This window comes from Drosophila montana, unplaced genomic scaffold (assembly GCF_035044405.1).
Source record: "Drosophila montana isolate Dmon_TW-CO22-7 unplaced genomic scaffold, ASM3504440v1 contig_3639_1, whole genome shotgun sequence".
NCBI lineage: Eukaryota > Metazoa > Arthropoda > Insecta > Diptera > Drosophilidae > Drosophila > Drosophila montana.
In genome coordinates this window covers 160,407-172,766 of record NW_026998523.1, presented here as the reverse complement: position 1 = coordinate 172,766, position 12,360 = coordinate 160,407, and the positions used below count along the sequence as shown (strand labels likewise).

Genomic DNA, 12,360 nt, shown 5'->3' with positions numbered 1-12,360 from the left:
TTAAATTTTGGACACATTTGCATCCAGCTTTAGCTCCAAAAGTCCCGCAGGACTAGATCCAAATGGACTAAACGCTAAAAAGCTTAACGCAAATTGAAATAAATGGAAATTGAATTTTTTTTCTATTTACATTTCCTCTTTGTTTTTCGCATAGAAACTCGAATTTATTTGCTTATGAGTACATAGAAAAAACACCAATAATATTCAACAATTATGACTAATAAAAAATATGATAATTTTATTAATGGATTATGCCAGGCATATAATTTATCTATACCATGCTTACATAAGCGTTTTTTTTATTGTTGGCTCGCATATCAATTAAAATTGTTTAAATTGCATTAACTGTTTGCTCGGGGACTTTACGAATGGAATATGGTTGGGTATGCGACCTAAGCGTTATATTTCATTCAATTAAACCGAGTAGGGGCCTAGACAACAACAACAACAATAACAACAACAACAAGTGACAACAGCTGCCGCTTTTTACATATACAAAATATTTAGGTTTATTAATAATAATGCAATTACGCATAAAAATGTTTTAATTTATTTCAATTAAGCGTTAATTAAAAGCTGCGTTTGTTGTTGTTTGTCTGTTTGTGCGTTGGGTGTTATAAAAACGAAGCTTGTATACATATCCATCTAGATTGTCACAGTGGAATTGTGAAATGCATGGGGAAAGTTGAAAGGCCAGAGCGGTCACAACTTTCCCATTGCTGGGATAGTCAACCACGATTGACATGAGATACAATATGGTGCTATTTTATCGCATGATATTGTGGAATATTTAAACATATCTAGGAAAGCAGAAGCATAAATATTTTCTTTGTATTTATGTTAAGACTGAGGTCGTATGAAAAATATCAAGTAATCCTTTATGATCTCGAGATTTTGACTATTTAAATAACTGTACTTAATTAACCTTAATCTATGATTAATCTTATCTATGATACATTTGAGATTCTTCAAAATAAGCATATAACGTATTATTGTTAGTAAATTGAGTTGATTTCTTACGTTGCAAATTTAGTGTTAATTTTATGTAAATGAGTTTGTATTCAAAAAAGAATATCTAATAGAAAAAGTAAAGGGTATACTTTACTGTCAAAAACAATAGAAAAATTACGACTTGCAGCAAGTCTTACAAGTAACAAAACTAACAATATTTTAAAAATTTTCAACAAACCCAAAGTTAAAATCGATACACATTTTATAAGCTTCATTCGTTATTAAACAAAAGACACTTTTGCATTCAACTTTTTCAAAAAAATCTTCATCTTAATGATAAAATTCCACCGAATTTCAATTAAGACATAAAACAAAATTCAAATATTGTTGTGTTCTCTATGCTTATTTTATTTTATTGCTAGATTGTTATATTAAAGAAAAAGCTCAATCGTGCTTCGGCCAAGTCACCAGAAAGTGTACATTTTCTCAGTAAAAGCCATTCGGCTGAGGCACGTGTCTTTACATTCCTTAAACGTGTTAAAATTATTATCATTTCCACCGCAGCCTCCATAAATGAACATAACGCATGTTTTGGCCACCGAATTGTAGGACCAGTTTTCTCGCATTCTCCCACAGGCTGTTCCATCTTCGTATCCATCTACTGAATGTGGCAATTGGCACGCCGCTGAGAAAATAACAATGCAAATTATTATAAAGTATATACGTAAATTTGCCGTACCCACCATAATTTGGGCCAACAGAGTTGCCCGTTAAGAGAATTAAAAATAGAATAAGAATTAAAACAAAGAGTGTTGCGATTAGCGAAAATATGAGAATCAGCTTCATTGCAAGATTCGCGAGAAGCTGAACCCGCCAGTGTTGAAGCTTCATTAAACTGCTGCAAATTTGAATTTGCATTTTAAATTGATTCGTTGCACTCTATCAAGGCTATTTTCTATCCATATCTAATTGACACATTATGTGATGATATATACCCATAAAACTAGAAACTTTGCCCAGAAACGTACATAAATATAAGCCAACATCCGTGTATATATTACATATACCTATGCACACCTATTATGTTAGTAGAAGGAAGAGCGATTTTTTAATTTACGAATAACTTATAAAAACACAAGAAGTTTAAAGTGGCTAAAAGTAAGAACAGTAAAGAGAAAAGGAAATAAAGTGAGAGAAGTGAGAGAAAGAGAAAGAGAGAGAGAGAGAGAGAGAGAGAGAGAGAGAAAGCGTGCAAGAGAGTAGAGTATGTTGAAACCGGTAAGCCCTTTTTGAATTCATGAGAAGCGCATAGTAAGGCATTTAAGTAGTAAGGCGTTTGGTATCAGAGAACATGCACGTTCCCAGCCGATTGTATTAAATAGCTAGGCCATTACATTTTTACTTAATAAGTAAAATAAATGGAACATTTTTTGTTTTTTGGCATACTCATTTTTTTTAAATCTGGGTATCTTAATCTTAAATTCTCGTCGCATACTCTGTGTTTTTTAATAACAACTTTGTGCCTAATAAAGAATATAGTCGTAAATATTATCATATCGAACTCTATATTAACGTGAATTTCTTCCTTCGTTTGCAGTAATTGTGGCTTTCGTCCGGTACTCAGCGACCAGAGCTCTGTGGCAGCAGCAGCAGCAGCCGCCGCCGCAGCGGCTCAGCGCAGCGCCAATCATCCACCGCTTTTCCTGCCGCCGCATCTGGCGGCACAGTTCACGCACCAGCCGCTCTTTCCGGGCCTCAAAGGTGGGTGGACTAATGGCATAATCTCCATCGATGGGCTGTCAATCAATGCGCACAAGAAAGCAAAAATCAAAAGCAATTGCTAATCAAATTAGCAGCTGTTGCCAGCCCAAAGATGATGCATCGACATCAAAACTAATTTGAAAATTGATAATACAATTTATCTTTCGACTTTTTCTCAGGTGTGTCGCCGTTTCAAAGTCTCTGTTCGTGCTGCTCCCTGAAGCCGCCGCCGCTGCCACCGTCGTCGTCTGCCTCGACTTCGGTTATGGTGCCGGTGAGCAGCAGCTCGGCGGCCAGCTCGCCGGAGTCGCCCAAGTCCAGTGGCGGTGGCTCGCATGATCCACGCTCCAATTCCGTGGCCGAGCTGCGGCGCAAGGCACAGGAGCATTCGGCAGCGCTGCTGCAGTCACTGCATGCGGCAGCTGCGGCCGGCTTGGCGTTTCCGGGCCTGCACTTGCCGCCACTCTCATTCGCCCATCATCCGGCGCTGGGGCATGCCCATAATCACAACAACAATAACAACAATAATAATCCGCTGCGCATGAAGCATGAGGCACAGGACATGACGGCCAGCACAATGAATGGCCTGGGCCCGGGCGCCGGCACAGCCACAAGCTCCACATCGGCAGCTCTGCTCGATCTGGCCGAGTCGGCAGCGGCATATCATCACCATCAGCAGCAGCAGCAGCAACTGCATCAGCAGCAGCAGCAGCAGCTGCAACACCATGCCACTCTGTCGCCTCCGACCACGCCCACGCAGCTGCAGTCGCAGCAGCAGTTGTCATCATCGGCTGCAGTGCGTCCGGATTCGCCGCCAGCAACGGCCGCTGTCAATGGCAACGCGCTGCTCCCCAAAACCGAATAAAGAGAGAGCATGAAGTGTGTGGAATAATAAAATAAAATTAATCAGTTTAGATTATAAATACACTATATATATATATATATAAACATAATCTATGTGGCGGACTTACCATTTAAGCATTAGTTTTACGCAGCTAGAGGGCAACACACAATAAAAACACACATCTAAAATAATTTTAGATTACTTAGCTAGACATTTAGCGACTTGTTGGGGGCATTCAGTTGAAAATCTAAGCAGAGAGTGCAGTTTGAGATTAGCTGGAGAATTTAAGGAGAGGGAGAATGGGAGAGAGGCCAAATGAGAGCGACAACAACAACGAGAAAAATAAACAAGACCATAAAGTTTAAGTTGAATTAGAGTGCACCTAGAGAACAGTGGAAGAGGGCGAGAGAGCGAGAGAGAGAGAGAGAGAGAGGGAGCGAGAAGATTGGCGGATTTCTATGTCTGACATCTTTAGAGGATTACTGAATGGTTTTTAATTTATTTTTAATTTTTTATAATTTATAACATTGTATAGAATTTGAAGGCGTTATGTATATTTCTGTTTGAGCTATAAACATTATATTGTGCAATTTTTGAATAGAACTCGCAGCGAGAGAACTCCCATAAATATATGTGTAGACAACTGAGCTGTACCCTCATAATCTCCGATGCAATAGCATTTGTTTCAAAAAGTGCTCACATTTTCACTGACAGAGTGCCCCTTCGAATGTTTATAAAATATCAATTAAAGAACATATGCATAATAATAATATAATAATATATACTCATGTATAGAAGAGCAGATAGCTAACGGAAAGCGATAACAAATATAATAAGTAGATTATTTCACTGAAAACCTACAGCAGCAAGAAAGAGTATAGAAGAACAGATTGAACCAACAAGAAAACATTATTTAAGCCAGCAAATATCTAAACAATAAAAAAGGAGCAAGTAAAATCCAGTTAATTAAAGTTTAACAAGTTAATTAAAAAACAATAAATGAATATATTACGAAATTAAAAAGCACATTATTCTCAATTGAGTTATTTTATAAGTAACATGTATTTATATATTAATTATTTAACAAAACAAGTTCCACTTAAACTTTGCAGGTCTGCTCGCACAAGTTCTTCGTGTCGAAGAGATTGTTGTTGCCTTGGCAGCCGCCGTAGGTGAAATTGATGCACTCATTGGTGTCCCGGCGATAGGTCCACTTCGACTTCTGGGCGCGACAGTTGCCTATTTTGCCAAACTCCTCACCGCAGGCAGCTAAATACAGAGTATTGTGAGAATCATAGAGTGCAGCGCGAGTTGTTTGAAAACTTACGATTCTTAAGTGTGGCCAGCGCAGCACCCAGCAGCGCGCAGAGCAACAGCAGCACAGCGAAATATTTCATCTTGAATTCGAGCTGGTGAAAAAATCGAAAAATAATTTTAAAAAACTGATGTTTGGGCACTGCGTCGCTTGCAACTGATCTGGTTGCCGGCATGTGGGGCTCGTTATATAGGCAGAAACCGGCTGTAGGTTTATCTCTGGGTCAAGATGAGCGCTCTTTTGCAAAAACAACAACAACAGCAACAACAACGACAACAAACCTTGAAAACTATAGAGAAATTTGTATTTATTTTACAAAACAAGCTTCGTCGTTTATTTTATAATTATATATTTCCTCTTTTCTTTGTTATTGTTTATTCGCCTTTGCGCTGGGTTTTGCCAGCACTTGAGACTGGTTTGACGCTGTGCTTCCAGCTTAGTCCTTGCAGGCCGTCTCGCATTCACCTTGGCTGCCAAATTGGTTTTTATTGCCACCGCAGCCACCAAATACAAACTCGACGCAGGCGTTTTTGGCGGCATTGTAGGTCCAGCTGGGCATATAGGCCATGCAGGCAGCACCATCCTGTGCCATGCCCGACATTGAGTGCTTCTCATTGCACATCCCTAGCAAGTGGAATAGTTAGTCCAGTCGGTACCAACTCCTCAAAGATCCAGCGCTCTACTCACCTGGTTTGGCGTGCACACTGGAGAGGCACAACAGCAATCCAACTGCTGTAAGCAACAAATACTCGTTCTTCATATTTGCAATGAGACTGCAACTGCTGCTGGCCACATCGGCGCTATATAAACCTGAATACATATAGGATCCGACATCTGAAGAAGTACAAAAGAAGTGTCTCTTATCTGTGCAGTGCTTAGACGGCATCAGAGCAGAACGCAATGGGTCAATATAGAAAGTCCACACCGATAACCGCAATGAAGCTTCCGAGTATATATATATTAAACTGAGATAATCGGCGCACTATATAGCAAGTTATAAAACAATGAAAATGTGAAAAATATAAATGATTGAAAAAAATTCTTGGTTGCTGTCATGCACATTCAAATAACAAGAGGATAATTCGTGATTGTTTTTTTTCGTTTTTTTCGCTCATTACAATATACTTATTAATCTAATTAAATTTTATTAAAATGTATCTTTAAAAATAATAAAATTGCTATTATTGCTTATAAAGTGCCTTGCAACTTTTATCAGGCAGATTCATGTAACATGGTTAACGTGATGTTAAGTTTGCGGTTATTTTAACATACATTTTTGTATTTTTTGTATTTCAGCTTCCAGCATATATGTTATTTATTGATAAATATGACCAATATATATGTATATGATGTCGCTTAACCTATTTTTGGTTTCACGGTGGTTGTAGTTTTACTCGTTACACCCTTGCACAGTTCCGTACATTCCTTTCTCTTTTTAAACTGATTTCGATTTACGTGGCAATTTTTGTTGACGAACGGAACGCATTTTTGGGTTAGCCAATCATAATGCCAGGCTAGTTCTTTTCCCTTGCAGGGCCTTTGTTCGTTAAAGGCAACCGGAAATCCGCATATCACTGTGTATTACAAGGGGTTAACAACTAAGTTTTACTTGCATACCAATCTTTTGTTCGCTATCTACCATTTTGCTTAGCTACCGAGCTGGCAACCAATGCAGCGAGTACCGTGAACAAGAAATACAACTTCATTCTAAGAATTAAGAGCTAGAACTTATTTACAGTATGTTTAAAAAGAAAAACAATAAAAACATCCAATGCTGTGTTAATATTTTTAACAACATTTCACACTTCACACATCCGCATCTAATTAAATATCTAGATGTGTTGTAATTGCAATATTGTAAACCTAAATATACTACACAATAACACACACCCCCACAGTTTGCTATATGTAGCTCTCATAACCTTCGAGTAATGCTTTATAAACCAAGTCTCAAAATCGATATTTATCGGTACTCTGGAAATGGAAGGCGATATCGAAAAACAAAACTGATTAGCTCGTTCTGTGCATGGCGAGAATTAAATGTATACTCTTTAAGTATTAAATATATGCAGTATTATATATGCGTGTGTGTGTGTGTATGGAATTGTGTGTGTGTGTTTGTGGGCGGTTTTATGTATATATGTATGCCTAGATGTTTGTTTTCTAATACCAAAAGCAGACCAAGCTTATTTGTAGCTGTGCTGTGCTGCTCTACTCCTCGATTCTCATGAATTCAAGTAGGCCCTACAGTTTTTAATGCATTTTCAGTGTCTGACTCGTGTGTTGTTCATCAAGTCAGAGGTGAGTATGTGGGTATGTAGGTATGTAGGTATTTAGGTATGTAGGTATGTAGGTATGTAGGTATGTAGGTATGTAGGTATGTATGTATGTGCATATTTATGTATATACATATGTATGTATGTATGTATGTATGTATGTATGTATGTATGTATGTATGTATGTATGTATGTATGTATGTATGTATGTATGTATGTATGTATGTATGTATGTATGTATGTATGTATGTATGTATGTATGTATGTATGTATGTATGTATGTATGTATGTATGTATGTATGTATGTATGTATGTATGTATGTATGTATGTATGTATGTATGTATGTATGTATGTATGTATGTATGTATGTATGCATATATGTATATATGTATGTATGTATGTATGTATGTATGTATGTATGTATGTATGTATGTATGTATGTATGTATGTATGTATGTATGTATGTATGTATGTATGTATGTATGTATGTATGTATGTATGTATGTATGTATGTATGTGCATATTTATGTATGAATGTATGTATGCACGTATGCTTCTGTGTATGCATGTCTATAACATTATATTTCTATGCGTTATATATGTAAATTAATGTATGCATATATGTTTGTGTGTTTGTATGCAACACCAAGTTTACCCCTAGCTGCGGTGCAAATTAAAAAAAACTTATTCTAACTAAGTCCCTTCTACTCGATTCTCATAAATTCAAGTAAGCCACCTGTGAAGGAGGCGGCAGCTTCAGCGATGGAGAAGGCGGCGACTTTAATATTGGAGAAGACGGCAGCTTCAGCGATGGAACAGACAGCGACTTATAGAGGAGGCAGCGACCTTAGCTATATAGGAGACGGCAGCTTTAGCAATGGAGGAGGCGCCGGCTTAAGTATTGGAGGAGACGGAGGCTCCAAATATAGAATGGCGGCTTCAATGGAGGAGGCGGCAGCTATAGCTCTAGAGGATAAAAAATGTCGTCCTTCGCCTACTGATAGATGAGGACAATACAATGGTGCAGGTGAGTACGTAATGACAAATATATATTTATATCTAAATATAAAACTGTTTGATGGCTGATCAATGCGTATCCCAAACGATAAAAGCTAGTTAGATTATGTGATAGAGGTGAAAGCTAAGACTGGGTTGTAGAAAACTTCACCCGCAGGTGTGGAAAATTGGCAAAATCGTTTGCAATTAGTTTAATATAAGTTTGGTAATTTCACAGCAGAAGATGTGGATTTTATGGCATTGAACATTTTCTTAGAGCCAAACTTTATGAATATAGGATGAGATTTGATCGAGTTATGGGGGTGGAAAATTTAGACATATTTCTATATAGAATATTTGAGGGTACCTTTAATACATGAATTTTGGCAAAGACTAATGTGAACAGATTTATATGCCAAATTAATATAGAGAACTACAAAGACCCAAACTTCGCGAAAAAAGGGTGAGATTTGGCGAGGTTAAGGGGGTGGAAAATTTTGACCTATGTCTATATCGGATATATGAGGGTACCATTTTCACATGAATTTTGACCAGGAATGATGTTGCCAGATTTCGATGCCAAATTGATCTAGAGGTCAAACCATTGACAAATAGCCAAACCTTATGAAAATCGGTTGAGTTTTGACCAAGTTATGGGGGTGGAAAATGTTGACCTACATATGTCTATATAGAATATTTGAGGGTACCATTTTCACATGAATTCGGACCAAGAATAATGTTGCCAGATTTATACGCCAAATTGATCTAGAGTTCAAACCATTGAAAAATAGCCAAACCTTATGAAAATCGGTTGAGTTTTGACCAAGTTATGGGGGTTGGAAATTTAGACCTATTGGATATTTGAGGGTACCATTTTCACATGAATTGTGACCAAGAATGATGTTGCCAGATTTGGATGCCAAATTGATCAAGAGGTCGAACCATTGACAAAAAGCCAAACCTTGTGAAAATCGATTGAGTTTTAACCAGGCTATGAGAGTGGGAAGTTTGCACATATGTCTATATAGGATATTTGAGGGTACATATTAAGTGCTCCTAGAAAAAATTAAAGAAATGTTTTCTTATCGCCCTGATGCTTAAGAGGTATGATTAAAAAGTATACCGACACAGAATATAATTTAAGAAAGGTATTCCAAGCTATTAAGTCAAAGGTCTCTTAATGAAGTTAAACCAGAAAGTAGTTTTTAAACGGAATTATTTTAATCAAATCAATATCAGAGCTTAAATTGGATTCTTGTTTTCCTATGTTGACCTATCATTCAGTGAGTAATGGCCGTTTATTCCAAGCACTTCTCCTCACAGAGCTCCTTGGTGCCAAAGCTATTGTCATTGCCTCCACAGCCTCCATAGATGAACTTAACGCATTCGTTAGCAGCCGCATCGAAGCTCCACCTGGGTATATAAGCCTCACATGAAATTCGTCCGTCGCCATTTCGGGAATGGGGCTGACTGCACACATCTATGTACACATAAAAAAGCATAGAGCATATAGAGTAAGAAACTGATCTTTGGGAAAAATATATTTAATATTGAAAACACACCATTTTTGAACGCAAAGCAGCTGACAATCAAGCCAATAAGCATTACACACAATACCAAAAGCTTCATAATAACTTTTTTTTTTTACTAAGTAACTCAGATGAGAAGTGAATGCGACCAGTGATAAATTTTAACTAAAGAGCACGAAACTCAAACTCGCATATTAAATACATTCCTAGAGCTCTGCTCAGCTGTCTTATCGCATTGCCTCGACTGTCGAAACCTTTGAATACAGAATAAAATTATTACGAAGTTTGTTGTTGTTTGTAGTATTGGTAAATATTTGTTTTCAATGTTTAGCAATATGATTAAGTAAACGTATTAAAAAGGGGAACTTTTCAGTTGAGATTGCTAAATACACACATGCTATTCTTCTCTTTTGAGTGCAAACATTTCTCATTCTGAAATTCATGACGTAGGCCGTAAGGCCGAACCAGAAATAGGACCAGAAATTTCAATATTAAGCGCTAACCGAGCCTTGTAACGAACCTTGAACCAAAGCAGTTGCTCAAAGCCCGAATCCGAAATAAACCCTATTTATTAAATTATTCGGTTTATTTTCTAGAAACAGCATTGGAAAGAATTTAGTGGAAGCAGGTCTACATCAATATAAAAGCCAATTACGGAATTTACATTTTTTATTAAAAAACATTCTCTATGGGTTTATATATGTTGAAAATCAGGATTTAGAAACGAGCCTAAATACGAGCAAATAACTCGACCCTTATCCAAAGAACCGGTTCGGCTATTCTGTGCTTGAAGTATTGATTGCAAACACTTCAGCTTCTGCATGTCGTTTTTATCAAAATATTTTCATCAACCCCAACCCCGTTCAGAACAAAATAAAAAATTGTTAGCTATTTTCAAAGACACTAATTAGCTAGTTTCGGCATTTTGGAGCTCGATAATTCTTTATTAGAATGCACATAAAAGATTACAATATCAAAACTCATTCAAGGCAGGCTGCCTCGCATTTCTCCTGGTCGGGAAACTGGTTCTTATTGCCTCCACAGCCTCCATAGATGAATTTAATGCACTCATTGGCCGCCGCATCGTAGGTCCATCTGGGCATATAGGCCAGGCAGACGGCGACTCCATCCCCATTACGCGAGTGGGGCTGACCGCAGATATCTGCAAGGACCATTCAAGGTTAGTTCACTATTTTGGAAGAGTATTTCACATTGTACTACACACCATTTTTTAGGGCCAGGCAGTTGGCCAAAAAGGCAGCAACAATCACAAGCAATAGAAAAAACTTCATGTTTAATATTTTTATTTATTTATTTTTTAGTTCGGCTCGCACGTTAACTCTATGTGTAATCAGTGACAAATTTCAACTAAACTGTGTACAAGTCGAACTCGCATTTATTAGACAAACATTCCGTTTTTTTGAGCTTTGTTTGACAGCCTTATCGCACACTCTTACCTCATGCTCCGAGTAAAGAAAAATACTAAAAAATAAATTTCAAGGGGAAATAAATGAGAACGAGACTAAAATTATAGCTAAAATATATGTGGCAATGCGCAACCTTTTAATTAATAAGTTTAAGATCTTCATCGATAACCTCATTTAAATCTATTAAACATTTAATATGCTTTCCAGTTTTGCCAGTTGAGCGAGTTTTTAGAATCACACACAGAGCGAATTCTACTTCAACATAATGTGTTAGATATTTAATTGCTTCGAAAAGATTTCAGTTTCGTTGCATTTCATGTTTCATGACAAAGTTAATATACTCTCTTATAGTGAAAAACAACAATACGTACAAATTTAATGGATTATTCTAGCTGTATTGTGTACGAGGGCACAATATATTCAATCACCTGGGTGCAATTCTTGTCAATTCTCTAGATCTTAAATCTGGCGCGGAAAATACTTAACAATAAGTGAAAATAATGCACTTGAATGCAACCGACTGCACATTACTCTGTTCACAGTTTAATAGCCGATAAGCAGTTACTGTAGAACTGTAATACAGTCACTTCAAAACTATATGGAAGGCAACGATAGTTATATGCATATCGAAGATTTAAAGTCTTGAATAATTTGTGTGTCGAAAAATATTACGTAAGTTACTGCTCAAAACCCATACACCCCGGTTCGTCTTGTGAAGAGAGTATTAATATGTGAATTGTTGCCTCAATTTGCTTGTTTATTGTTTACTTTTCATGAGCACAATTCCCAACTTGGTTTCACAGCGTCTACTTATAGTATCTTTTTCGGAAAGTCCCGAGCTGTTAGTAAACAAACTCATTTCCCAGAATTAAATACTCTAATACTAGGCTTAATGATTCAAAACAAGTAAAAGTGTTATTTCATTTTGTTATTCAAAACGTTTGTAAAAAGGTTTGATAAGCGAATGCAATGAATTTTTATATATTTATATTTTAATTATTAATGCAATTTTTAGTCTTAAAATACTTTCAAAAGTCTTCTTGTATACTAATGAAAAACTGCGGTAATAAATTTTAAATGTCGCCTTTAAGGACAATTTGCTTTCTTTATTGAAATGTTATCGTAACATTAAAATTACTTTTTTCAATTTAATTCAAACTCCTCTTGAGAACCGAAGCGATTGTCTGTAGATGAATTTCTTGCATTCTTTTTTGGATGGTAGCTTCACCTTGCCTGCCTGGGCAAGGCATCCATTGTCAC

At 36.9% G+C, this 12,360-nt stretch overlaps 5 protein-coding genes across 5 annotated transcripts in view; 1 reads left to right on the top strand and 4 right to left on the bottom strand.

Annotated features, from left to right (window-relative positions):
• The window catches only part of Drgx (Dorsal root ganglia homeobox), a 47,353-nt gene extending 42,826 nt beyond the window's left edge, over nt 1-4,527 (top strand). The window contains exons 7-8 of the mRNA XM_064692748.1: nt 2,549-2,712; nt 2,892-4,527. Coding sequence (XP_064548818.1) covers nt 2,549-2,712; nt 2,892-3,577 — 850 coding nt within the window. The 3' untranslated portion in view covers nt 3,578-4,527. The remainder of the gene's footprint in view (nt 1-2,548; nt 2,713-2,891) is intronic.
• Nucleotides 4,528-4,541: 14 nt separating this feature from the next.
• LOC135435600 (male accessory gland serine protease inhibitor) lies at nt 4,542-5,018 on the bottom strand. The gene is made up of 2 exons (XM_064692750.1): nt 4,884-5,018; nt 4,542-4,825 (listed from the first exon to the last, which is right to left on the bottom strand). Exons 1-2 carry the CDS (start codon nt 4,951-4,953, stop codon nt 4,656-4,658), a joined length of 240 nt encoding a protein of 79 aa, XP_064548820.1. The 5' UTR covers nt 4,954-5,018; the 3' UTR covers nt 4,542-4,655.
• On the bottom strand, nt 4,595-5,911 carry LOC135435599 (kunitz-type serine protease inhibitor NACI). Its single transcript, XM_064692749.1, has 3 exons — nt 5,559-5,911; nt 4,884-5,495; nt 4,595-4,825 (listed from the first exon to the last, which is right to left on the bottom strand). Exons 1-2 carry the CDS (start codon nt 5,755-5,757, stop codon nt 5,308-5,310), a joined length of 387 nt encoding a protein of 128 aa, XP_064548819.1. The 5' UTR covers nt 5,758-5,911; the 3' UTR covers nt 4,595-4,825; nt 4,884-5,307.
• Nucleotides 5,912-9,343: 3,432 nt separating this feature from the next.
• LOC135435584 (male accessory gland serine protease inhibitor-like) lies at nt 9,344-9,852 on the bottom strand. The gene is made up of 2 exons (XM_064692717.1): nt 9,707-9,852; nt 9,344-9,624 (listed from the first exon to the last, which is right to left on the bottom strand). The coding sequence occupies exons 1-2, from the start codon at nt 9,771-9,773 to the stop codon at nt 9,443-9,445; spliced, it is 249 nt and encodes an 82-aa protein (XP_064548787.1). The 5' UTR covers nt 9,774-9,852; the 3' UTR covers nt 9,344-9,442.
• Nucleotides 9,853-10,580: 728 nt separating this feature from the next.
• On the bottom strand, nt 10,581-11,059 carry LOC135435583 (male accessory gland serine protease inhibitor-like). Its single transcript, XM_064692716.1, has 2 exons — nt 10,899-11,059; nt 10,581-10,835 (listed from the first exon to the last, which is right to left on the bottom strand). Exons 1-2 carry the CDS (start codon nt 10,963-10,965, stop codon nt 10,654-10,656), a joined length of 249 nt encoding a protein of 82 aa, XP_064548786.1. The 5' UTR covers nt 10,966-11,059; the 3' UTR covers nt 10,581-10,653.
• Nucleotides 11,060-12,360: the final 1,301 nt, after the last annotated feature.